Source organism: Orbicella franksi, chromosome 2 (genome assembly GCF_964199315.1).
Source record: "Orbicella franksi chromosome 2, jaOrbFran1.1, whole genome shotgun sequence".
In the NCBI taxonomy this organism is placed as follows: domain Eukaryota; kingdom Metazoa; phylum Cnidaria; class Anthozoa; order Scleractinia; family Merulinidae; genus Orbicella; species Orbicella franksi.
Genome location: NC_138146.1, coordinates 32,603,426 through 32,628,541, shown reverse-complemented (window position 1 = coordinate 32,628,541; position 25,116 = coordinate 32,603,426). Strand labels below are relative to the sequence as shown.

Sequence of the window (25,116 nt, the reverse complement as noted above, 5' to 3'; positions counted from 1 at the left end):
TTGTCTGTTCTAGGAATTAAAAAAAAAAAGAAATTTATTGACACAAGTAGTCAGGCACATAACATGTATTCGCCACCCTCACTGACATCAACTCACCGATCAAAAAACATTGCTGAACAAGTCATTCTTTACAAGTCTCACCTGCTGATTTTTACATGTGGAATTTTTCCTCCAGTCACGAAGGTCTTAAATATGTCATATAATTTTTCGAAGCGACGATCAAAATATTTCTTACAGATCCTAAGAGGAAATTTTAGAAAATGTCCAAGAACTTAAAATTTCATTATGCATCCGAGAACGACCCACATGACCAAAGACGTGATCATTACAATCGATCGACGCATGCTTCTGTCACATGTTATCATCGACACGCGCTTGTCACATACTTTTCCTCGCTTCCTTACGAGTCTAGTTCTCAGTCAACCTCTGACGTTACGCCTCTACACTAGATACGACCCCTAAAGGACAGATTGACGTAGTTTTCCCATTTTCAGGAGCAAAATGATAGCATGGTATCACGTGAAGATGGCTTGTCACTTGGCAGGCAAGAACTAAAGCGCAGTTTCGTTTTGACGCGCTGTTGTCGTCTTGAGTTCTTCCTCCAGGAGAGATATCCTCTCTTTCATAGTTCTCACCTAAAAAAGACAAAAACGCACCGTGAAAAACGAGCCAGAATCAACAGTCAATTCGTTCAGAACTTTCAAATAAGCCTTGCAAATCAGATTTGATTTGGCCGTGTTATTGAGTTTGGTTATTCATGTAAACGCAGTGAAGTCAAGTCACTGGGCCTAGTTGGCTTAATAGGCGATTTTCATGATGGCGTCATTTAACTACAACGACCAGAATCCTTCACTTTTTCTGTTTCTTATGTTAAATAGGGCAATTGTTATTTAAACCCCACTGGGAATTCAAAATTTAAATAACAAAGAAAAAACGAAAGGAATTCTGGTAGTTGTAGTCAAATGACGACAACGTGCAAATCTGCTATTATAACTTCACATCCTTAAATAAGAATGGTGGATGTTGCGTGTACACTCGATTCCCAAGGAACTCTTCCTATGAATATGCCGAAAATATGTACCTAATACAAGCGTTTTTGGCAAACAATAATAGGGAGCTTAAGAAACCACGACGGAGACGTCGAGGACAACGTCGATTAAAAAAATGATTTTATATTTTACCTACGAATCTCGCGGTACCCTAAAGTCATTTACTTTGTTTATCACTGTCAAAGCTATCACGAAACTGAATCTAGGACACATCGATTAATTCGAAATAAAAATTTAAAAAATTAGCCGTCGTGGTTCACGTTCTCCAAACAACGCAGAACTTGATCATTTCGATCAGAACTTGATCATTTTGATCGATGCCGTTGCCGTTGCCGTCGTGGTTAAGCTCCCTAATGCCTCGTCCACAGGCGTCCTCCTGACGACGGCAACAGCAACGTGTAGCTAAACAAAAGGTTTAATGAGCAGAACAATGGCTGTGCACGTGCGTTATAATTCTTGGTGCATTTCTTTGCCGTCCTATGCAAACCAGCAACGTGAACTGAACAAATTCTGCGTTGTCTGGAGAACGCGAACCACGACGGCTTGTTTTGTAAATTTTTATTTCAACGTTATCGCTGTGTCCCAGAATCAGTTCCGTGAAAGTCTTGACAGTGAGAAACAAACTAAATGACTTTGAATATCGCGAGATTCGTAGGTAAAATATAGTCATTTTTTAATTGACGTTGTCCTCGACGTCGCCGTCGAGGTTACTTAAAATCCCTAAGATTCGAGAGTGGAAAAAGGAAAACATTCCTTGAATTACCGCCGGACTAGTGAGGACCAGAACATTTGTATGTGTTTGCAGACGTATAAGTATTACATAGCTTAATCAAACAACCGACTAGGTAAAGAAGTTCGGCTGAGAAAGTGCCCTTCCAATCATACAAACGCGAAAGAGAAACTGAAGAGTAAAAGGTCAGTCTTAGTTTCCAAGGTAATCCCTCTCGAGTTATTTTAAGATCACCACCGGTTTCAAAAATACCAGAAGGGTCTAAAATTGTCAATTCTGTAGCGCGAAATTCACGTGGATAGTCTGTGCACGCATTTTCACCATCAACGCAACGCGCGTGGTCACAGTAAAAATCCGCGGAAGAACTGGGTACCATGTCTAAAAATAACTTGAGAAGGATTGCCTTGGGAATAAGGCCCACAGGAGATTAACTCTCTAATTCATCTTCTCTTGGTATGCAAGATTAAGCACAAGCACGAGATCACATAAGCACATACGCACCTGAGCGTCATGTCTCTCCACCATTGTGATCATCTGCTGCTCCAGTTTTCTTAGCCTGGCTCCGTGTTTCTTCTTCGCTTTCTCGTAAGCTGCCACGAGTGCGCCATTCGCTTTCTTCAAGTCTGCCACGTATTCGGCTGTTTGTTGATGTCTTGTTTCGGAGTTTTTCGACAGACTCTCCAGTGTTTCAACCAATTCCTGGATTCTCGCTTTCAGCTTCTTTTCTCTCCTGGCAGCTTCGTACAAATCCGGTGGGATGTCTTCGTCTGATGTTTTTAGTTCCGCAAGGGTAATGGACGGTGTTCCCGAAGGGCTTCCTCCTGATTTTTCGTCCGACTGAAATAAATCAAAAAATTATAGTTATGTTGAGCCTTCACAGCAGCTGCTTCGATTCTCACACAATCCCGCGTCATTTCCGAAATTCCAAGGACTAGCTGCGTAACAACCTAGACGGCTACAAGAACAACGGAGTCCGTTATATCTGAAAGATGCGAATCAACCGAAATTTCAGTAAATGCATTTTACTACCGTAGCCCTAGATTCTCGACGCGTGTTTAGTAGTTTATCCAAGCCGGCAACATCTAAATTTTGAGCGCTCGCCACACGTTTTTCACTCCACCTCAATGAAAATTGGGCACTGGGCAGGGAGGGAGAGTAACAACACTCCTACTCGCGTCACGCTACAGGGACAGCAGAGTTACGCACAGTAGCGTTACGCACCAGGCTCTAAAGCGGCTTTACTTTTACCTACCTTGCTACTGGCGACGCCAGCATCTTTCTGCAATCTCCTCCTTCTCCGTATCTCATCCTGCATTTCAGTTTTTAAATGTTCGATGTGAACAAGGTACGCCTGTTCCTGGGCGTCACGTGACGTGATCTTGAGCTCTAAAGCTTTCTTCTCTTTTTCAATTAAATAATTCTTAGCTTTCAATTCTGCTTTTTCTTCCTTGAGCGCCATTAATTCCTGCATAAGTACGGCGTTTTCCAAGTCCACTTTGGGATCAAGTGGTTCCAGTTTCAAATCTTTGGGTTGCGCCACTTCGTGCAAACTTTCCAATTCGATTACAGTTAGGCCGACCGTAGACCTTTCGGATTTTAACTGTTGAATGTAACTTTTTAATCTGGCCTCTTCTTCTGGAGTAAACTCCATATCATTTGATGAACCCGTTGAGCTAGTTCTACTGTTTGATGATACAGATTCCCACGGCTGACCGCCGCCATTTTGGCTCTCGAAGTTACGATCAAGTTTTTGCAACAGCGAGCGCGCTTCGTTTTCCGCCGTTCTTTTCCGATTTACGCACGAATCAACATCTTCGGGCACACGATCATTTTCTTCGGCTTCGGCTTCTTCGGCGTACATGAGTCTATATGGCGAGTCATTACATGACGTTACGTAGCTGTGAAGACCAGTTTTAACACCAGCCGCGCGGCAGTTGGCAAAAAGCCTGGCTTGCTCCGCTTCAGATAACTGTAACAACACTTCATATGTCTCGATGACTCGGTCAGAAAAGTTTAACGCCAGTTGAAGTGCAGTACAGTTCGACTCGTATTTTCCCATGAGAACACACATTCTGTCCGCGTTGTTTCGACTCTCTTCTAAAGACAAAGAGATGACATTGTTTTGAGCCTGTAAATGATCAAAGCGACTTGTTAACATTTCAATTTCGAGCTCGTATTCCTTCAGCTTTTTGTCGGCCTGTGCATCGCAGAAAGTGAAGAGCGCCTTAAACACGTCTAGAGCCGTCCTGCAACTCTCCAGGGCTTGAACGAGATCCGAAGGCAGTTTACCAGATGGAAATTCAGGTAGCTGACTCTATGATAGAAAAATAAGCCAAAGTTACAGTAGTATTTAGACAACGTTCGTCCTGAGATGAAATTGCCTCTGACATAATCAAATGAATAAAGAAACGCGTGGAGACAAGCAAGGAGAAGAGCAATTATCAATCTCAAAGATAAGTAAGTGTCAAAATCCTAATTCCAACATGATTTGTGGTTTGAACCAGAGTAGAACAGAGAGCCCAAATTTTCAGGATTGGTCCTTCTTCGTAAGTGGCTAAGAATCAATTAACACTATCATTCCTGTTATCCTAACTCCCCATTCTAATTATTTATTAGCCTTAGTAAACAGAAATCTCCCTTCAAGCCCTCAGTTCTTTCCCCGCTCGAGAGACACGTCTGAGATAAGCCTGCGAACGTAGACATATTTCCGGCTGTTATTTTCGGCGAAGACAAGCGGCAGCCTGAATACGTCCGCGTTAGCAGGCTAGTCTGAGATTCGAGCCAGAAATTTCCGGTGATGACGTCACCTATACAGGGATCCTTGTAGGTCTCTGATTGGTTGTTCCTTGCGCGCGAAAGTTCAAAACTAAGCGACAGCAAATAGCCACCCTGTTGCTCTCGGTTTTGAATTTTAGCGCGCAAGGAGCAACCAATCAGACACGCTACACCGATCTCTCCAGAGACATGTCTTGGCTCGTATCTCAAAAGTAATCTCAAACGCCCCTCCAGTGGTGTTAGATTTGAACTGGCGATACTTACAAGAGCTTTGATACAGTTCACCCCAGTGATTGCTGGACTTTGCGTCCCATCGTCCACCATTTTCGCCACAACTGTAATCTCTTGAGAACCATGCATGGACGATCCCAGATCACTAGTTGCACCAGGCCTCCAGAACGCTTGACTGGAGATGGACTGAACACTACCTGATGGGTGACGTAACGGTCGAGCTGGGCTACCATCAGAAGTCGCCCACACTCCTTCCGAGATGCTTGGTCTGCGGACCTGCCCATTTGGAGTGGGCTGAGAACCTCGACCGTGACTATGCATACTTAAACTATCAGTACTGGAGCGCCTTGAGATACGGGGCGATGTCAAAAAGCCTTCTTTACCCGAGACATCTGAAGAAGCACCCAAGCTGGCTTGTCTGCTGTGCATGCGGGGTCCTGACTGACCGGACGATGGTTGAGTGTTTCGCCGTGGTGCGCTGGGGGATCTGGGCTGGGTACCCTGTGATTGAAGGCTGTTGGTCCGTGTTCTGGCTTGCTGTTCATACTGAAGTGATTTCTGATGGAGCAGTTTGAGCTGATCCTGCATTTCAAGAACCTTAGAAGAAAATCAAGACTTAGAAATCAATTTAAAAAATTCCATCAAAGTGAGGATCTGCATGTAATCTGCAAAAAGATAAAAATATAAAAAATAGCAAGTTGTCGCTTTTTGAGTTGGTTACAAGTAAAGTAGGATAATAAAGCTCATCTTCTGAATTTTTCTCAAGATTTGTCACAACCGAATGCACAGCCATATTCTAAACAACTGAAGTTTCCAGGGACTTCATCCCAAAGGCAGAGATAACTCACAGCCAATAACTCAGACATTATGCTCTGTGGTTTTACGGGTTTACTAGGCTGTGAGGTGCAACACACAAAAGTACCTACCCTTCTTCTGAGCCTGTCCCTCTCCTCCCTAAAGCCCTGATTTTCAGTTTTGATCTGCTCCAGATCTAACTCGGTTTTCTTGAGTTTAGCCTTCAGACCATCTCTTTCACTGGTCACTGACTGGAGCTCCTGGCAAGATACAAAAACACTCCTTAGCATTATATTATAAATAAGATCACAAATATCAAAAGATGTTGTCAAGTTGGCTTGTCAAAACTGCAATATGTCAGTAAAGTAGAACCATAAAACCATAGCTACATGCAATCGCAAGGAACTTTTCAGCCAATTCTCAGAAATGAAATACAAGGGAAAGTTAATCTACAAAAGCTTTACGTAACATGCTGCAGCCATCACGATTTCAATTGCAAGACTAATTCTTCACTTGAAACTTATCACATACTTTTGATTCAAGCACTGCTCCATTTTATCCCGGTACACAAGTTAACGCCATGATTGGTTCGTTCCTTCCGCTGAGGAGCTGCTCCAGGAAGGTGATTATAAATTTTTACTATTCTGTAATAGCTGAACCTGGGAGATAGAGATGCAGCAGAAATACTGCTGCCCTACAGTAGAACGTTCCATTTTGCACACACCATGAGATCATTTTCAAAAGCCTACAACCGTTTCGTGTAAGCTACACTTACGTCTGGTGTTCCTGTGCTTCCAGAGGACTTTTTCCTTGACACCCACTCTTTTAAACTTGTCTGCTGTAACTGACGTTCCACTGCAAGGGACAATAAAAATTTCACTGTTACAAACAACACTTGAATCAACAAGAAATTACAAGGAAGGCACGAATGTCTTCTTTGAAAATTAACATTAAGACGAATTATTGACTAGAGTGTGAGTAAGAACCACTTAAGGACAGAGTCCATGCCTGAACAAAAGTTGAAAGCCAAACCACAAGCTTTATTGTCCTCAGTGGTGAATTACGAAGTGATAAAATGATGACAACTGGGATTACATATAAACAGCCGATCCTACATGTATGTAAGCACATAGAGGATGCACCAAAAAGAAAAAAAAACAACACTTCTTGGGGGCCACAAGCTAAGCTACTTACATAACTGTTTCTTCTTTTCCAGGTCTAGGCATTGAACTCTCAACTCTCTGCATTTAGCCTGCAGATTTTCCTGTTCTTTTGCTGTCTTTTCGGTGTCAATTACAGGTCTTGAAAGCTGGAGAACCAAAATAAACAGAGGTTAAATGATAAATTCCATACAGTATCTATAATTATATACATTTACTGTCTTCAAACCAATCTAATTCTGATAAAAGTAAGACAAAAATTTTCATACATGACAAAGTTATATCTGAAGTAAACGGTATTTCCAGAAAAAGAAAACAGGTGTTATTTAGATGTTGCCTAGATGGTTTGCACCCCTGACATCAGGGGTCCAAATTCTAAGCCCTCCCAAAAGCTTTAATGAGTAAATGAATGACTAGAAAAGTTTTGGTCTCAGTAGACAAATAGTTTGGATGACCATAAGTTCAGAACCAAGTGAGCTACAGTTCAACCTCTGCTGTGAACAGATACCTTTGTAAATGCTCACTCAATCATCTAGTTAAAATGAATGACTATAAGACTGTACTCATAAATTGATGGAGAGCTGCATCTGTATTAGCTTCATTTCAATCTCATCCCCTAGAACACACACACACTGTCACTTACTGATTGTAACTGATGTAGTGGCTTCTTCTCAGTGTCTTCTGTGGCTTTCTCTTCTACAGGCTTACTTGCCGGCACTGTCACAGGTGTCTTTTCCTCTACCATGGAATCAGTATTTTGTCTGTCAATAGCAAACTCCAGCCCACCAACTACTTTAGACAACTCATCATCAGTATTATCATCGTTCACACCTTCCTCAGAAGCTAGGCTGTCAGATTCACTCTGGGAACCTAGTATACAAAAAAACAAAATGTCTTTGTTTCTAAGAGACTACAGAAGTGATACCTGTTATCCAGAAAAAATATTCATTTTGTTACATGATTTTTAAACCTTCAATTCCTTTAACCCTTCACTCCAAAATGAATAACACACCTAGAAAGTTACAATAGGCCTTTTTTGATATATAAAATTCTAACATGGCTCCGAGGCTTCGGGGAATAAAACAAAAGAAATTAATTTTTCATCACTCAGCTCATGATTTTTTTTTTGTTTTATTCCCCCAAGCCTTGGAGCCAAGTTAGAATTTTAATATATCAAAAATGGTCTATTTCAGACACCCAACAACCAAGTCTGCCCTTCTTTACATGTATTTTCTTCTCCACTCCACTAGTGGAAGAAGCAATTTAAAATAAACTCTTTTGTATCCATGCATACAGATAAGCAATGATTTGCTTTATCTTTGTCTTTTAGTGAGTTTTTGCAAACGAAAAAATGTAACTCATTCATTTAGTCCTACAGTTCTTGTTTAATACAATTCTGAACTTTACATCGTACAGACTGTACATCAACCAGCAAGGAGATGTTCACATACTTCACTGAAGCTCTGACTAAAGGGATTGAACAAGATATTCACAACATATGTTTAAACTACTTTACCATGCTCTGATGTCTGTGATTCGATTTCATGTTCTTCAGACTCATCAAATTTATCCACAGTGGACTGAGAGAGCTTCTTGTTGAGCTCAGCGATAACACTCTGCAGTTCTGTGATGTGCTGTTCACTGTGCTGTGCCTGGGAAGTCAGTCTGTCTTCATAATCATGGATCAGCTCCTTACGCTCCTGGGCAGAATGTGCAAGTGATGCTTGAAGTTGGTCTCTCTCCTCTGTCAACTGCTGGACTTTACCTGTCAGCTCAACAATTTCTGTTTTCAGAGAAGCCAATGCTGCCAGGTGAAGCTGCAGATGAAACAGAAAATTGGCCACATTAAATTCTCCATGCACTTCTGTCAACTATTTGGCATTTTTCCAACTCTGATTGTGTTAAGTTCTCCTTTGTGTTTACATTAACATAACAGTCTACATGTCTGATGCAAAACACTTGCAATGCCAGAGATTTCAAGATAAAAGCATTATAAATCATAATTCCATTATATATGTTTTGAGATTCTCTTTTGTTAACCCTTTGGCTGTGGCTTTACTTTATATAAAACTTTCTAGGGGTGTTAACCAAACCTAAATTTTTTAAGTTTTTGCCATAAATTAAAAGTGCAAAATTAATCAATATCACTCTGCTGTAGTCCTTTTTACTAAACCCTGCTGTGAGTGTTTACGGTTTGATTCTTAGTTAGTCATTGTTTACGCATGCAGCCTATAAGTAACAAAAAAAAAAAACATGGTAAAGGAGAATAAACTTGTACAGTACATTTCAATCTTATGGCATTTTATTACACTTAAAAATAAGTCAGTCTCAACAACAGAACAAGAAACAAGACTACAGGCCATGGACCATTTTCAGTCTTGCATGTGCACGTTCACAACTCATAAAACATGGCTGTATTACCTAAGGAATGCAGAAAATGGTCAACAGAGACTCAACAAACAAAACAACTGCATTAAATAATCTATTATACATGTAGCTAGCAAAATAAATGAATGTTAAATTACAGTACACATGTTGATGTGAAAAGAATGGCATAAACATATTCAACACTGTTTTCTATTTAAGCACCTTGAGATACCTGTTCACTTTAACTGCACATGATAAACATCCAATAGTATATGAATAACAAAATTGTTTTTAACTAAGGTGCAAAATCTAACAAAGGGCAGGAAACCACAAGATTCAAGCTTAAAAATTGGATGTTGAACAATGAAATGAGATGACAAAAATCAATGCTCCATCAACAAATTGTATTCATCATTAACCAATTTAAAATGAGACACCCCTCAGAGAAACAACAATAAAGCCACGTGCCCTCTATTGATGCTATTATCCAGTTGTTGGCTAAACCCAAAACTGGAATGATAGGATTGAATTGTTGTGTAAAATATTGAATGTGAAAAGCTGTTCTCAGTAATCTCTTAGCCAATTAACAAACTTCTAGTATTTCAATAAAATGATTACATTGCTTATTAGTTACAGCTTCAGTCCACTTTTAGAGTGAAACTTCAAGTTTATCAAATAATACTGTATTTACTTTGAATGAAACAACAGTGTGCAACTATTTTACCGTGTGAAAGTTTATTGTGTCAAAAACATTCCTGTGGTGATGTTTATTATTCTTGGCAATTTTGAATTGGGTTTAAAATAGTTAAGATTGTGCTCGGCACACTTATTCAAATCATCTTCTGCGCCTCTTGACATTGCAATTTATTTTTGGAACATACATACATGCATAATTCAAAAAGTACATGTACAGCATGAAGTAATTCATGCTTGGCAAAGAGGACATCAAGTGTCTCTGGGTAGATGTATTTACCTAGCTTGTACAATCAAATCAAATCAAATCAAATCAAATCGAGTCAACCTTCAGTGGATTCCAGACTCACATATTAAGTACTTTCTTTACATGACTAAATTAACAACTACAAGTGGTCAGGCATGTACAGTTAAGCTAGTATTAGGTCAGCGAGATGTAGCCATACATATAGGTAGCTACATGTAACCTGTGTGAAAATACAAAATTCATAACATCATAGTTTACTGTACTGTACACTGTAGTTGTCATTTACCACATAATAGTGCCACCTAGGGCAGTACAATAATATTAAAACAATCAAGAAAAAAAATGGAAATGCACCCTATCTTTTCAGTATATGCATGTAGATATTATTAAATAATATAACAATAAAAGGACTTTTCAATGAATATTTTTGAGACCTCAGAAGCCCTAGCTCAAGATAGACATTTCCTGTAGTATCTTGGCAACATTCTGGTCTCAGTCTGACAACACTTATCACTACATGTACATCAGCTGTTAATGCACCCCAGTTCTATTTACTAAAATTGCAAGACAATTCAGCGGAGTTTAATTTTAAAAGCCAGATGTACCCATTTGTACTCAAATTGAATAATATTATGATTCACAAGCAAAAAGATCGCTGATCATCTAAGAGTCACAAGCAAAAAGATCGCTTATCATCTGAGAGTCACGGAAGAAAAGCCTCCCCTGATAAACCGGGCAAGTGTAGTCTATGAATTCACACATGATTTGCGCAACTGAAATAAAATTGGGTACACTTGCTGCCACCTCCATCAACACGTACAGGAACATAAACATTCCGTGATCAGAAAACATTTTAGGGTCAGCATGCCTTAACACCTGACAACTTAATTAAGAACTTTAAAGTCCCCAAGAAATACCCTGGAAAACTTGAATGTTTGATCTTTGAAATGGTGTTGATTAAAAACAAAAGACCGAAACTTAACATGCAACCGGATTCCATTCTTGCAAAACCTTTTTACCTGAATGTTTTCATATAATGTTGGCCAACTTATTATCTCACATCCTAAAGTACTATAAATATGCCTTGCCCTTATTTTTAATTTATTCATTCGACAATGATGACATGAAGTCGTTGAAATGTCATGTTACAGTAAATTTTACTTACATTAATTTTCTTGCTTAAACGTTTATCGAAATCATTTTTTATAATTATGATTCAGTTTTATAGAAAGCATCCAATGACAAATTTAAGATTTGCACTTGATCGTAGCCTTCTAGTGAAACAAATCAATTCGGATTTGTCAGGCAGATATTCTTCAAAATAACCAGAGAACTGGAAGAAGTTTACAAATGTACAAATATTGTCATGAGCTTGACTTTCACACATTAACTACTTCATGTACAATAAGTTAAAAGAAGTAACACAGTGTCCTACACCATCAAAATGTTAAGTTTCAAAGCCAGTTGAAAATAAATGTTAATAACAATGTACAGAATCTTGGAATTGTTATATAAAAACCTTTAATTTGAGCCAGTTAGTCTAGCTAGAAAATTAAGATAGTAAAGACAATGTAATGCAATGTGTAATATGATAACATAAGGAAATTTTGAGGATATAGACCTATAAATGCTAAATTCAGAGCTAAATGTAAAATTCAGTGCTACCCTCAACAACTTAAACAAGTCCACATAATTAATACAAGCTTCTAGCTTCACCACAGTCGTTAACTTTAAGGCCTACCCTTTGAAGCCTGAGAAGATAAACTCTAACATAAGGCGAACAATACGTTTTGACGACATCCAGACTAACTCTGTTTTCTGTGCTACACAAGTTGGTCATCAAAGACCTTCTCAAGTTATGTCCAAAGTCTACATAATCAGAACTCATTGTGTACATGTATTGTAAAAGGAATCTTGTCTGACCAGCCTGATCAACATACATGTATAAACATAGCCAGTGGTCAAGCTCAAGGCAATTTGAGGGCAAAGTCTTATAGACATGCCCAGGTCTGTCCCAGGAAATAATCACAGATAACAGCTATTGACTAATCCATCTGCTATCACAACATGACTGTCATTTAAAACCATAATATTGAGCAAAAAAGACAATGTCCAGAATTTTTCTTCCAAGTAGTTTTGTGTTAAGCAAAGAATATTATAAATCAAGAATGTTCATCTATTCCCAGCAATAATAGTCTTAGATGACAAATTAAAATTATTGAGTGATATTATTTCATCAAACTGTAAGATAAAACTGCCACTTGGCAGACAATTCATGGTATTTTGCAGTACTTAACATGTCTGACTTCAATTCAGTGAACAGTATGTTGAACATAACTATTTCTAATCCTGTTTTAAAAACAATGCCTCAGACTTGTAAATGTAAAGATTCCTCTGATATTTGCATTCTCTTCATTTAGTTTATTCCATTTAGAAGACTTATAGAACATTATAGTATGCATCTCTTTACTGTACATCATTCTGTTGCAATTCATTATTGTTTGAAAATCCTATTTTACATCATGAAAGGCAGAAAACAATGAAAGGGCTACAAACATACCGTGACACTGTTATTTTAGAACTTGTGTAAGCACAAAATCAGACAAATATCTATTTTGCAAAACAACGTTACATACAAGTAGCTTAATTGTATGCACGTAAGATTTGTTCAGTTTTGTGGTTTAGTCTTCTTTTTTACAAAAGATTATACATAACATTATTTATCGCTTAACCTCATGGAATGTTAAGGTTAATTCTTCAGTTGAAGATATTTACATTCATCATATGACCTTCCCATCAACAAGAGCCTCTATTTTTGTGGCAATGTTTATGCTAGCAATCATTCAGTGTCAGTCTGCATGCATGGTAACAATGCAACTGGACATATAATCATGGGAATAGAACAGATTCTAAAGAGTGTACAAAGAATTTTCAGGATTAGAAAAATATGTTATAATTAAATATTCAAAACTCTTGGTACCTTGATCTTATGCATTTTTTAACTTGAATCGAGTCTGGCAACTCCGTCATCCTTCACACTGTCACCATGAATTAAAATGAGTGCTTCATCTCTTGTCAGACCCAGTTATTCAGGCACCAGTTTCACTCATATGCCACATAACCACTTATAACATTAGCACCAAAGTACCATGAATAAAATGGAATATTTTTGTCACTACAATGAACCTTACTAGCCAATAGATTTTGTAACGATTCAGCTAAATAAATCCTTTCATCACTGCACTATAGTGGAAGCAAAATCAATTCATTGTAAGCAAATTTGCATCGAGTTAATGCAACAGAACAAAAGATGTTTCTAACTTTTTTCAAAAATCAAACAATACAGTGAGTTAAGAATGAAAAATAACTCTATTCAGCTGTTGTCCTTAATTAAAAATTTCATTTCACATAGACTACTGGAACATGCTAAGACTTAAGAAAATTAATAAGTAATGCACATTTCCTATTTAGGGATCCTTTGAATCCATCTGTTTTTAGTGAAAGAATATCAGTTACATGTATAACACAATGTGGGGTAAACCTGAATAAGGAGTATACGTGTATACCTTTAAAAAAAAAAATTCAAAGAAAAATTGTGACTATACTGTAACTAGTATACAAAGTTGTATCACCAAAAGAAAACATAGATATCGACAAAATTGGTAAGAAAGGTGTTGCAAATAATTTTTTTAAAATTTACCCTTGGGTTAAATTTCCCAATTATATCATTGACCACAAATAATAAATGCAAAGCAGTATTATCCAAAAGAAACAAAATGATCCTGAATTTTATTGCCCAAACATATTCAGTTGCTAAATAACTGATGATATATTCAGATTGCTTTGATTCCCATTTGAAATGTTTACATGGAATATCTTCAGGGTGTAAAAGGATAAACAAGCACTGTCAGTGCTGGTAAAAAAAATAATAATTTAAAAGTACAGACATGAGGTCTCACAGAACCTGACTTACTGTCACAAATAATCTGTTACGAAAAAGCACGAAGTGAGAAAAATGATTTATAATGAATGTAAAAAACAGCACAAAGTGTCCATGTATATTCAAACAATTTCTCTCTCAGTTCTTTGTATTTCTAGGCTTGAAACTTCAAATCTCATAGATACTAACTGCACTACAATTCTTGTAATCACTGGGAGAATTCTAAGGTTCAATTGAGGACAACATGTCTCCTTTTTTATTTTTAATATTTATTATTTTAATCATCTGTCTTTGTATAATCATGTAGCTGATTGGTAAACATAAATTACCAGGAGATAAATTAGTGTATGCAAAGATCCAGCATCACAACATTTGTTGATCCATCTATTCAATCCTCTGGCAATATGTCAAAAAGGTACATGTACTCAAATAGGCCTGATTTGTTGGACTAGTCTGGACAGTCCAGCAGGTACATCATAAATTCTATTGTCAGCCATTGCCAATGAACGATGAAGTTCTGTAGGAAATTTTTTTGCAGACAGCCATCTGTATGCCTGCAAAGCTGTACTCACGTCAACTTTGCAGGAATGCTGCCAGTCAATACCTGAGACAGAATGTAGTGTTGGTGATAAATGATCCCATACACCCAGGCTCCAGGGAGTCCCAGGTCATACAGACAGTCATTTCTGAGATATGCTAGCCTGGGTCTTTAAGCCCAGAGACCTGTTAGCTTTACTGTGCCTTTCAATAACATGCAAACCCTGCCCAATCAACAATTTTGTGTCTTGAATGCTGCTGTCAATCATCTTAGCAGACCTCTCAGGAAAGAGAAATAATGCATCCATGCAATCCATTTTTAGTATTGGTAAACATGCATGCCAAAGATATAGGATTTATATACGTCCATTCACAGTGATTTCATGATTTCAACTGATTTCAAGTGGAATCTTCTGCCAAACATGAAATCAAGGAAAAAATACCCCTACTTCACAATGAACTGTTTTCATTACGAGTGCGATGTTTTGAAAAAGTAATTCAGAGAAACTGCTTTGTGAACGGTCCATCTGAGGGGTCTGTATTACAGAATTTGGACCACTCAGAGAACCAATCAGAATTAAAGAATTGGTTCATGCTTGGCACACATATATCGAGTCATGGATGAACATGGGAAGTTTGGAGAGCATAAGAGAAATATAAGAGTTGCTCAAGGCGACAGCCAAGAGCAACTCTAGCTACTTAAGTGCTCTCCAAACTTCCCAAGTGCATCCATAACTCAATATTTGCACAGCTGAAAGCATGAACCAATTCTTTTATATAACATGGTGACAACAACTTGGGTGCTAAAACATGTTTTAGTTTGTGATTGACTTCAAAGTTCTCACAATGCACAGTGAAGAAAAACAAAGTTTATTAGGATCTAGGTAACATGCAACAATCAGTTGAGCAATGGTTGAACAAAAACACGTAAACTTGTTTAAAAAAACTGTCGATGAAAAAATCGTTTCTTCGAAGTCTTATAATGAAAATGTAGGTAAACAAAGTCAAAAATATGCAATAAAAATGTAGACAAACAAAGTCAAAATACTCAAGTTTAAGTAAAAATCTTAGCTTGGCAAAAGTCACAGGCTTGAGGTAGAGTTTGGATTGTTCAGAATAGAATCTTCACATTGCTGAAACTTAAACAAAAGGAACTTGAAAATTTTGCAGCTAAATTGAAACTGCACATGTCGTGTTATATATGCACAGCCATGCCTACATAGAGATTTCGTTCATGATGGCTCAATAGGAATTAGATAGGACTAGTGTGCACACTATGTTATAATCTTTTTGCCATGGACCACTTTGCCATATTTAATGACATGTGATGTTTGAACAGGAAGGTAGTAAATGTTTTTGTTAATTTCATAAAAGTAAAATAATTTAAAACCAAAAGCTACTGATTCCTTTAACTTTAAAGTCACAACTTCTGGTAAACTTGAAAGTAGTTACAAGGTTATTCCACACCAGAAATGATGACAGCTACTTGATCAATCATCAAAAGATTAAATCAGTGTAAGTTTAACGTAGAACGTGGGTCTAAATAGAATTGAGAGCCCACAATTCCGCTATCTCTGACAAATTATGACATATCATTTTAATCTCAACTGAACCAAATATCAAATTAAATAGGAATAAATTGAAACAGCATGTGGTTGTTAAGCCTGATGAGAAAACTTTGTAAGTAACATGTAGTCATTAATAAAATCCGGAAAACCCCACTAATTTAAGAACAAATTAGAAGAACTTACATGCATTTACATGCACGCTCTTTTCAAGTTATATTGCTTTCTAATTCCATGTACCATATATTAAACAATAAGGTGTCATTTACAGCTAAATTTGTATATATCGTTTTTGCGAATTAGACACGCAACTTGAAACTCAACTTTCTCAGCCAAAAACTAGCATCAGAAAAGACTGCAGTTATTTTCTTGCTAGGGAATTTTAACATTAATATTTAATGCCTGAGAGGTCAAGTTATATTCTGTCACAAGTGATACGGACAAAAAATATGACAGAATATTATTTATGTTGACATTCAAAATATAACCTTGAGAAAAAGACCGTTTCAGAGCAAGAGAACCCATCAATATCACAGAGAGCGCAATATAATATATAGTTGCTGCATTTTATTCCACATCAGTCAAACCTTGAAGTCAACTGTGAGGTTTTTTTTAGGATTTTTACTGACAAAGGTACAGCCCAACATTAATTACACCTAATTGTGCTGCGGGACACAATTGCTGCGGGCAAATATTCGCGATTAGCCTAAAGATAGCGGTAATTTGACGAAATCCCTTTGTTTCGGTTCAGCTCTGACTACGATAACCAGACTTTCGGTCGATTATCCACAAAGCGGTAGAATTCAATGTTTCAATCGTCAACTCATTAAATCTAGAAATTGGTTTAGGCTCATGGTGAACTATTGTCATTTTGATGGTTTCCCTACGAAAAAGATAACCTAGTGAAAATTAATCAAAGAGTCAGTTCCACAGACATTTGTTTATTAGTTTACACTCAACTTTATGTATACAGGCTGGAAAAAACACTGTATAATAACGGTTAAGTGAGAGATGGATCCCAAACACAAATTATAAGCTATAGTTAAAATAGGAACGAGCTTATGTTTAATTGCTCACTAATTTGATGAATATTGAAGTTAATTTCGCGCATTCGTACGAGCTATGAGCTTGGAATAATTTATTGATACAAACATTTTCGACGTGACTCGATCTTCAGAACAAATTTGAAGCTGGTACAATTAGTCGAGAAACAAACTAGAGTTTGCATCCGACAGAAGGCAGCTGGAAATATTTACAGCCAAATCGAAAACACACGAACGACTTAATTGGGCATTCCACAAAACCATCATTAGTTCCAAGATGGCATAATTTCCATTCAAAAGAAAGCAAATCACTCTCGCAGTTTGCTAATTGTTTGCATTTTCAATGTCAAAAAAGATCCACAGCTGGTGAATATTTTACCCACAATGAATCTTACTAGTTCTTTGAGCGGAAAAACCGGCGAACAAGTGAATTTATGAAGCACTAACAGCTATGTAACTTATATCCGTTTCAAAACACGAATATAAAATGTGTTTGTACCAACACTCTAATTCTTCGATTTACTAGCATTCGTTAGTACATAAAACATCACAAATCAAACATCAGATGGTATGCAGTTGCACCGATCTTTGATTCAGAGCCACGATCCCAAGAGAAGCTTTGCATTTCGGCAGTTTCTATGCAGATTCCGGAAATGATGACCGAAGCTTGCGCGCACCCATGCGATAAAAGCTCGAATATGTTCACCCAAACCACAAAAAAAAAACCGTCGAAACGTTCTGAGTAAACTACGGATGATAATATGTAAACACTTAACATTTAACTTACCGTATTCGCTAACTCCAAGAAGTTGCTCGACCGAGACTGTCCTTTTGAATTCGCCACAGACATAATCTGCTGAAGAGTTGGGTCGCCGTTCAAATCATGTGCCCCGCTATCGATTTCCCAACTTTCTTTTCCACTCGTCTTGTCGTTCAGTTTCTTGGCGCTCATTTCGTCGCTTGAGTTATTTGCTGTCACCTTTGATTTCTCATTTCCTTTTATCACTTGCTGTCTAAGTTGCTCTAGTGAAACAAGTCCATCATTTTCAGAACCTAGTTGAGCGATGATGTCTCTCACGCCGTTGTCCTCAAGTCCCAGTTGCTTACATGTTAGCGACAGATCAGGGCTGCGAACAATTCACAACAGACACAACATCAAGGTAAATAAACCCCCGGTAAGCCAGTGAAAGGGTCTTAGTGAGAGCGGTAAAATGATTAAACAAAATCTACTGTGACAAGTATAAAGGACAATGTTTTGCTGTTTTGTGCTGTGTCGGTTAATGTCACGTAAACCCAAAATGCATTGACCCGAAACCCGACCGCATAAACACGGGTTAGATGCGTGATTAACCTACAATTCTACAAGAATCTAAAGACTTTAAATCCTTCAGACATAACAGCATACCTCTCAAGGAAGCCGGTGACCCGTCCATCACTTGTATTCAGAATTTTACGAATACTGTCCTCCAAACTTTCACTCGACGCTCGTCTAGAACTGGCCGACGATATCGACAGACCATTTTCATTGTCGCTCATGCTACGAAGGCGATTTTTCCGGTTTGTCTAACTTAAAACTCTTCTTTGAATCTCTTGTAAACTTTAGAGAAAATTTTGCCACTTCAGACAAAACTATTCATACAGAAACACGGGAAATAAGAGCGAGAGGTATCAAATAAAATTTCTGCTACATGTAGTATAAAATAATGTTCTGAATAGCGGGATATCGGAAGCTGATTGGTTACCAAGCTTGCGACAGGTTTAGATATCTCTCCTTTCCGGGGTAGGTACAGGCAATGGCCAGGTGTATTTCCGTTATGTGCCAGGAAAGTCATCCTTTTACGATATGAAACTTTGAGAACGTCATTAACGTAGTATTTCTGATTATTCCGTGGAGTTTATGTGAAAAGAAACCCTCGTTATTGTTATTTTATAACAAAGGGTGATCCAAGGACGAATGATCTTCTCACCCTACCCTACACGACGATGTCTTAAGTGCCATAGCTTGCGCACAGGAAGTCAAGATATTTCCTTTCATTTCAAATACATTGTCTTTGGTCTTTTATAAATGGAATCAGGTGGTTCCTTCAGATAAGTTTCCTTTATCATTGAAATTGCAGCAATTCAAACATTATTCCCGCAGTTCATGAAAAATAAACAAGCTAAAATATGAGGACCAAAGAAAGAAAATTCGTTTATTTACATTTTTGAAACTGGTCAGATAACACAAACCGCAAACAGATTGTTTGAATTTTTCTGAGGACTTAACACATTAAGAGAATTAAAGATTTTTAAAATGTTTTGTTATTTCTTCTTCTTTAACACAGAGAAATGAGAAAATCTAAACAATTTTGAACTTATTTTAGAAGCTCAGGGTATAATTTCTGTTTTCAAAGGAAACAGAACTGAAAATAATGACTGGAGGATTAACTTAGTCGTTTGCCATCAACAGGTCATTATCTCCTACTAAAACGCTCTTGAAAGTAACCAGTTTATGATACATTTAACTTTATTAGTTACCTTAATGACAGTTTTTGCCCTCAAAAATGGAAGTGATTAAAACCCTCGGTATTGAAACAACCCTTTATGTCGCTAGGACCGTTCAGCTTAGCTTAAGCAACGCTCTCATCTTGTGTTGTTTATTTCCCTGCATTGAGCCTTTCCGTTTGGGTAAAAACTATTTTTAGCTTGTCTGGTTGTGACAAGTGGAAGGGTTTTTCTTTTAGGGGAACTTCATTAGAGAGAAACAGGGAAGCTGTCTAGTTTATAATATTAGAGCCGCCAAAGTTAATTTCAAAGAAGGTTCTTTTTATTTTCAACAGAAGAGGTTTGATTTCACGTTACACTGCGACAATGATTGCTGGACACTTCGGAGGAAAAGGTCCAATTCTTATGTTCTTTAGTTAAGGCGGGGGTCTACCTGAATTTAAGTGAAATTTTAGGAAGTTTAACGAGGGATTAAAAGGAAAAAAACGGTTATGGAACACCACCAGACAGTTAAACGCCCCCGAAAGGGCGCCCCAGGTTGGTGGACAACTGTTTGGTGTACGTCTACCAATTTTTAACTTCATATTCTAATTTTAAAACAACACCAAATCCCAGTCTTCAAAATTTCCTATTTCCATAAATTTGACTAATCCTTTGAGAAAATCTTTTTATGTCCAAATATATCCAAAAATCACCAAAAAACTTACAGAACAGCCCAAAACACAGATATGTGGGATGAGCAGAGAGATTTTTGACTGCTTGAAACGTGAACGAGATATTTGCGTTAAAACCATAATACCCAGCCAAAATACGGCCTTCATGTAGACCCCCGCCTTAAACGAGACTTGAAACCTCTAGAAGACCCGGGAGAAGACGAATAACAATCACGGAGTTTTTAAAAATAGAATATCTAAACAAGGAGTTAGGCGCGTTTTCATTGCTGGAGAGGATTCCCTATTGTCTTAGAAAACATAGCTAGGAATAGACGCCACATTTCAATGTTTATCGGCGCAATAAACCGTTGGGATGCGGACAAGGCAGTCACAGAGCCTTTCTTAAAGGAATAGCTAGAAATTCTTGTTAATACCAAACATCCAAGTGACTTAGCCTAGAGCAGATTGGCGACGACTGCTCTCTATCGGGGCCCAATCGTTCTCCGCCTGAATAGGTACTGTAGTAGGCTGCAGAAAATACTTGGACTAATTTAGTTGGTTAGCTAGCGTTCATTGCAAATTGATTAGCGGCAAATGTCCCTAATCTTTTAATTTTGGTATGTGATCTTCATCTCACATGCATGGACATCTAGAGTATGTGTCAAGAACATTGCATGGGTTGAGATTTTACAAATAATTAACTACTACTGGAACACTATTTAGAGTCTTCAAGCCAACATAACATGTGGTTCAACACCTTTCTTTCATCCAAAGTTTTTCTTTTCTTTGTCATGTTGTAGTGAATTATTAACTTTCATATGAGCACTCAATCACTGGTCTGATTTTGCTCCACGAACGCTCGAAAAGTCATTTGCTGAACTTCGAAAAGTTTAGGACCTTTCGTTTAGTGGGCAAATGTGTCTGGCACCTGCGAGACGGGTGGTCGGTGAGAACTGCATTCTCGTCCCCAGTACTTTTCGTTTTAAAATGTCGTTACCGGTAGGACTACGAGGAGTAGTTTTGCTGACCACGCGACCATAAGAAACAGAGGCTCTGGGTACGAGAAAGTGAGAACCTCTACGTATTCTTAACGGCTCGATTTTCTAATTTCTATCGTGCACGCGCCAACAACGGTTGCGAGCACTGAGAGATTCGTTTTGAAATGTCGCCGACCACGTGACTAAAGCCGAGAGGGGGATCGGAAGTTCTGAGGACGAGCATGAGGTTTCATTTAGGGCGCGTTCCTTTGGGGTGATCTGGATCAGCTGATCAGTGATCCAAGATCACTCGGATAGTAGTTCATCAAAGGAACCGGTTCCTCTGATGCGCCATGATCCGAGTGATCTTGGATCCAGATCACCCCAAAGGAACGCGTTAATCGCGATCATTGAGAAAAGAGAAACCGGAATGTCTGTCTCACGAAATACTTCCAAGTCGGGAGTGCCGAGTTATGACGATGACAAATTTGCCATGTCAGCAAAAAGAATAGGTCTTGTTACTTAGCAACGCCTCTGCATATCTCTGGACGGCTGAAGCGTCATGTGCAAAATAAGCAGCCATCAGGTGTTCTTTTTTGGCAAACAGGGGAAGGTTCGCCTAACATAAGAATGCAGGATCGCCGGTTATGTAATCAAAGTTGAAAGACACTAAAAGGATAATATATGAATACAACGACAAACCAACAAAACGAAAAAGTTTTCCGTTGCAATTTTGGCAGAAAAACTTAACTCTTTGGTACTTTTAGTGTGACTTCCTGTTTTGCTGAAAAGTAGGGTAGAAAATGATGTGTCTTGGCAACAGCTTATCGGTCTCGACAAATTCTATATTTAGCCGGCATTGAACAGAAACTCGGAACACGACAACTGTCACTCTGCACGCGCAGCACCACATCAACCAATCAGAACTCTGCCGTTTTGGTCTCTGAAGATTACACTGAAACGATTTTCGATAATAAATATCGTACGTGTACAAAGCAAGAGTTTTGACTACTTGAAATCAGTGTGTTCGAGGGAAAAAAACTGCCCGGACGTTTCATAACAATAATAGCACTGCAAAATTTGGGATTTTTCCCGTGATCAAGGTCATACGCTCAGCTGAGAATTACAAGTTTCACAGAAGAACAATAAACACAATCACGCGATTACTGAGCAAATTCTTTGACATTTTACCATCTGAAGTTTTGAAAGATCACCCCAGTATTAAACAACAAATACAACTGATTTCCTCTTCGCAGTTTGCCTTCGTAAATGCGATCAGCAGTTCATAAATTAAAGAAGAACAATAAATTAAAGTAATGATCATACCTTGACGGCTGCTGACTATATGCATATGGGTCTGTTCTACCAGATGCACATGAAAATGTCGCCTTCAGCCTGGCTACCACTTGGCCTACTCTTGAACCCATGTCTTGCCTTTGTGCCATACTTATCTGTCACAGAAACTTCGCAGATACGTCACCACACTTTTCAAGGCAGCACGATCATTTCATCAAAATCGTCCGCCATTCTCAGTCCATTCAAACCTCGTTGTTCTGATCGATAAAGTGATGTGTAATCAGGTCTGGAATACGATAGATACGGGTTTCGTGCTGTGCCGCTTATTCAACTACCCACAACTGATCATCAACTGATCGCCTCAAATATAAAAGATATGTACATTATGAGCCAAATACCTCCCAAATAAATTGGATTTTTTTACAGGATTTATCTGCCGGAGGTTAGATGAGTCAGGTTCGATTCCGTGATTCAAGTCAGTCTGCTCGATTGAAACGACGAGATGTTGTGTAATAGCTAGCGCAGCACCATGTGACTGGTCATAAGATAACCTAAGCTACCCTTGGCCTCCAGTCATTTCAACTGTCAATTTCTCATGTCTTATTCGATAAATTAAAACTTTCACGTGAGGAGCCTCAAGGATAAAATTCAAACAACTGTATTGCTTTCACAAGGTGTGAACGGTGAAAGATATTTTTCCGTCTTTACCACTGTGATGAGATTAGCTGAAAATCGCTCTTGATTAAAAAATTCCGCTGCCGATTATGGCAGTATTTAATCCAATGACAATAAAAATCTCTGTGAACGCTTTTTTGCTGAAAACATGGTAGAGGAGTTTTCTTGGTTTCTAAGTTACAACAGTCGTAGCCAAAATTTGAGGCATTTTTATGCTTTATTATCAAACAGTTTTCAAAGGACATCACTGCAGAATCCAGAGGCCGATACTTCGCATGGCAAGTAACAATAAAATCAGCTTATTAGTTAATCCTTCGCCTGGCATTATCCTTGAATTAAGCTGCACACAATGCCACACTTCGGATTAGTTTTATATGATAATCCGGTTTTTAACAGAATGTACACTCAAACGTTACGCGTGTCCTGTTATATAACCCACGTATCAAAAATAGCTGTAGGTGATTGTCTTTTGAACAATAAGGTTTTTCGATAAACGATGAGCGCGCGTGAAAACCCACGAAAACAGCCGCATTTCAAGCGCCTCCTTGAACCTCCCACGAGAAACATCGGTCGTTGTGCGGTTCGTTAGTCTCCTCCGCAGTCGTTTTTTGGGAAGTCACGCAACGCCCTTTCTTTGGGGGGAGCGTTGCGTGACATCCCAAAAAACGGCTGCGGAGGAGACTAGCGGTTCGCTGGCTGTAACAGTTTTTTCTTAACTCGCTCAAAACAAAGAGAGAAACTAAGGTTTCTCAGTTTGTCAAGAATCTTGACCTTTTCAGTGTTTTTGCTTGTTTTTTAGTTCCTTGTGTGGGGGCATGCCGCTATTCACGTTTCACTAGCATCTTCCTACACATCCTTCCCGTTGGTTTTATGATTTCCGCACCCGGCTCCGATCGACTCCCATTTTTAAAATCTGCCAAGATACAGTGAGCAAAAGTTTAGTTATTTCCCATATTTAAAGTCCTGACATACTGGAAAATGCTTCATGTACAATTGCTTTAAAGAAGCAAAGAGAACCCTGTATAGACCGCAAAACAAAAGGAATAACACGAGGTCAAAATAGCGAGAAAGTGGAAGATGGGTAGATGCGTAGAGGTGAACAATTGACAAAATTCGCCGAAACACGATGGTCGTGCTTAGTGTTTGTTTTGTGTGAACAAACGTGTGATTTGATAAACGGGCGCTCAATATTCTGGGCCACTTAAATTTCTTTCCACGAGGAGGAAGAACAAAAGTACTAGAACTTGTATAACGACAGATTTCCGGAACATGGACAAAAACAGGAAGGGTGTTGCTTGGATCAGCTATCATAGTGTCATCGCCTATTTTCCACATACACCATGTACACCACAGGGCTCAATAAGTGATGATCGCTTGGAGAAAACACAAAGAGGATTTCAAAGCAGGTACTCAGCGCATTATGGAGATGAAGAGGCATAACATCAGCCTTCTTGGGATTGCAGAGACAAGATGGATTCAAACGGGCCAATTCCGTCTCTCCACAGGAGAACTGATATTATACAACTATCAGGAACGCTAACCTGCGGGAAACCACAGGGTAAGCGCCTGTGAGACAAGAGTTGGACATGGATCGGCCACACACTCAGAAGAACAAATTACTGCATTGCCCGACAAGCTCTTCGTTGGAACCCGCAGGGAAGTAGACGGAGAGGGAGACCGCGCAACAGCTGGAGAGACAGACCACACCATCCAGTCGAGAGGTCTTTCCTGGCACCAGCTGGAACGCCTGTCCAGGGACAGAGGGGACTGGAGGGACTTTGTTAGTGGCCTATGTTTCGAGATGGAATAATTAAAGGCTTCAGATCAGATCAGATCAGATCAGATCACACTCAGCGCAAGGAAATTTAAAATAGGTACCTGATGTGTACATGTCTCTAT

General features: G+C 38.6%; 1 protein-coding gene across 2 annotated transcripts; it reads right to left on the bottom strand.

Annotated features, from left to right (window-relative positions):
• Window positions 1–21: 21 nt before the first annotated feature.
• Window positions 22–23,136, bottom strand: LOC145479374 (colorectal mutant cancer protein-like). Of its 2 annotated transcripts, none has more exons than XM_081457719.1 (11): window positions 22,573–23,136; window positions 17,920–18,259; window positions 8,257–8,557; window positions 7,384–7,610; window positions 6,775–6,889; window positions 6,356–6,435; window positions 5,712–5,840; window positions 4,819–5,382; window positions 3,032–4,093; window positions 2,281–2,616; window positions 22–635 (listed from the first exon to the last, which is right to left on the bottom strand). In XM_081457719.1, exons 1-11 carry the CDS (start codon window positions 22,689–22,691, stop codon window positions 552–554), a joined length of 3,357 nt encoding a protein of 1,118 aa, XP_081313845.1. In that variant the 5' UTR covers window positions 22,692–23,136; the 3' UTR covers window positions 22–551. The 2 variants fall into 2 exon arrangements, with proteins under 2 accessions (XP_081313845.1, XP_081313844.1); XM_081457718.1 differs by lacking the exon at window positions 22,573–23,136 and adding an exon at window positions 18,538–19,361.
• Window positions 23,137–25,116: the final 1,980 nt, after the last annotated feature.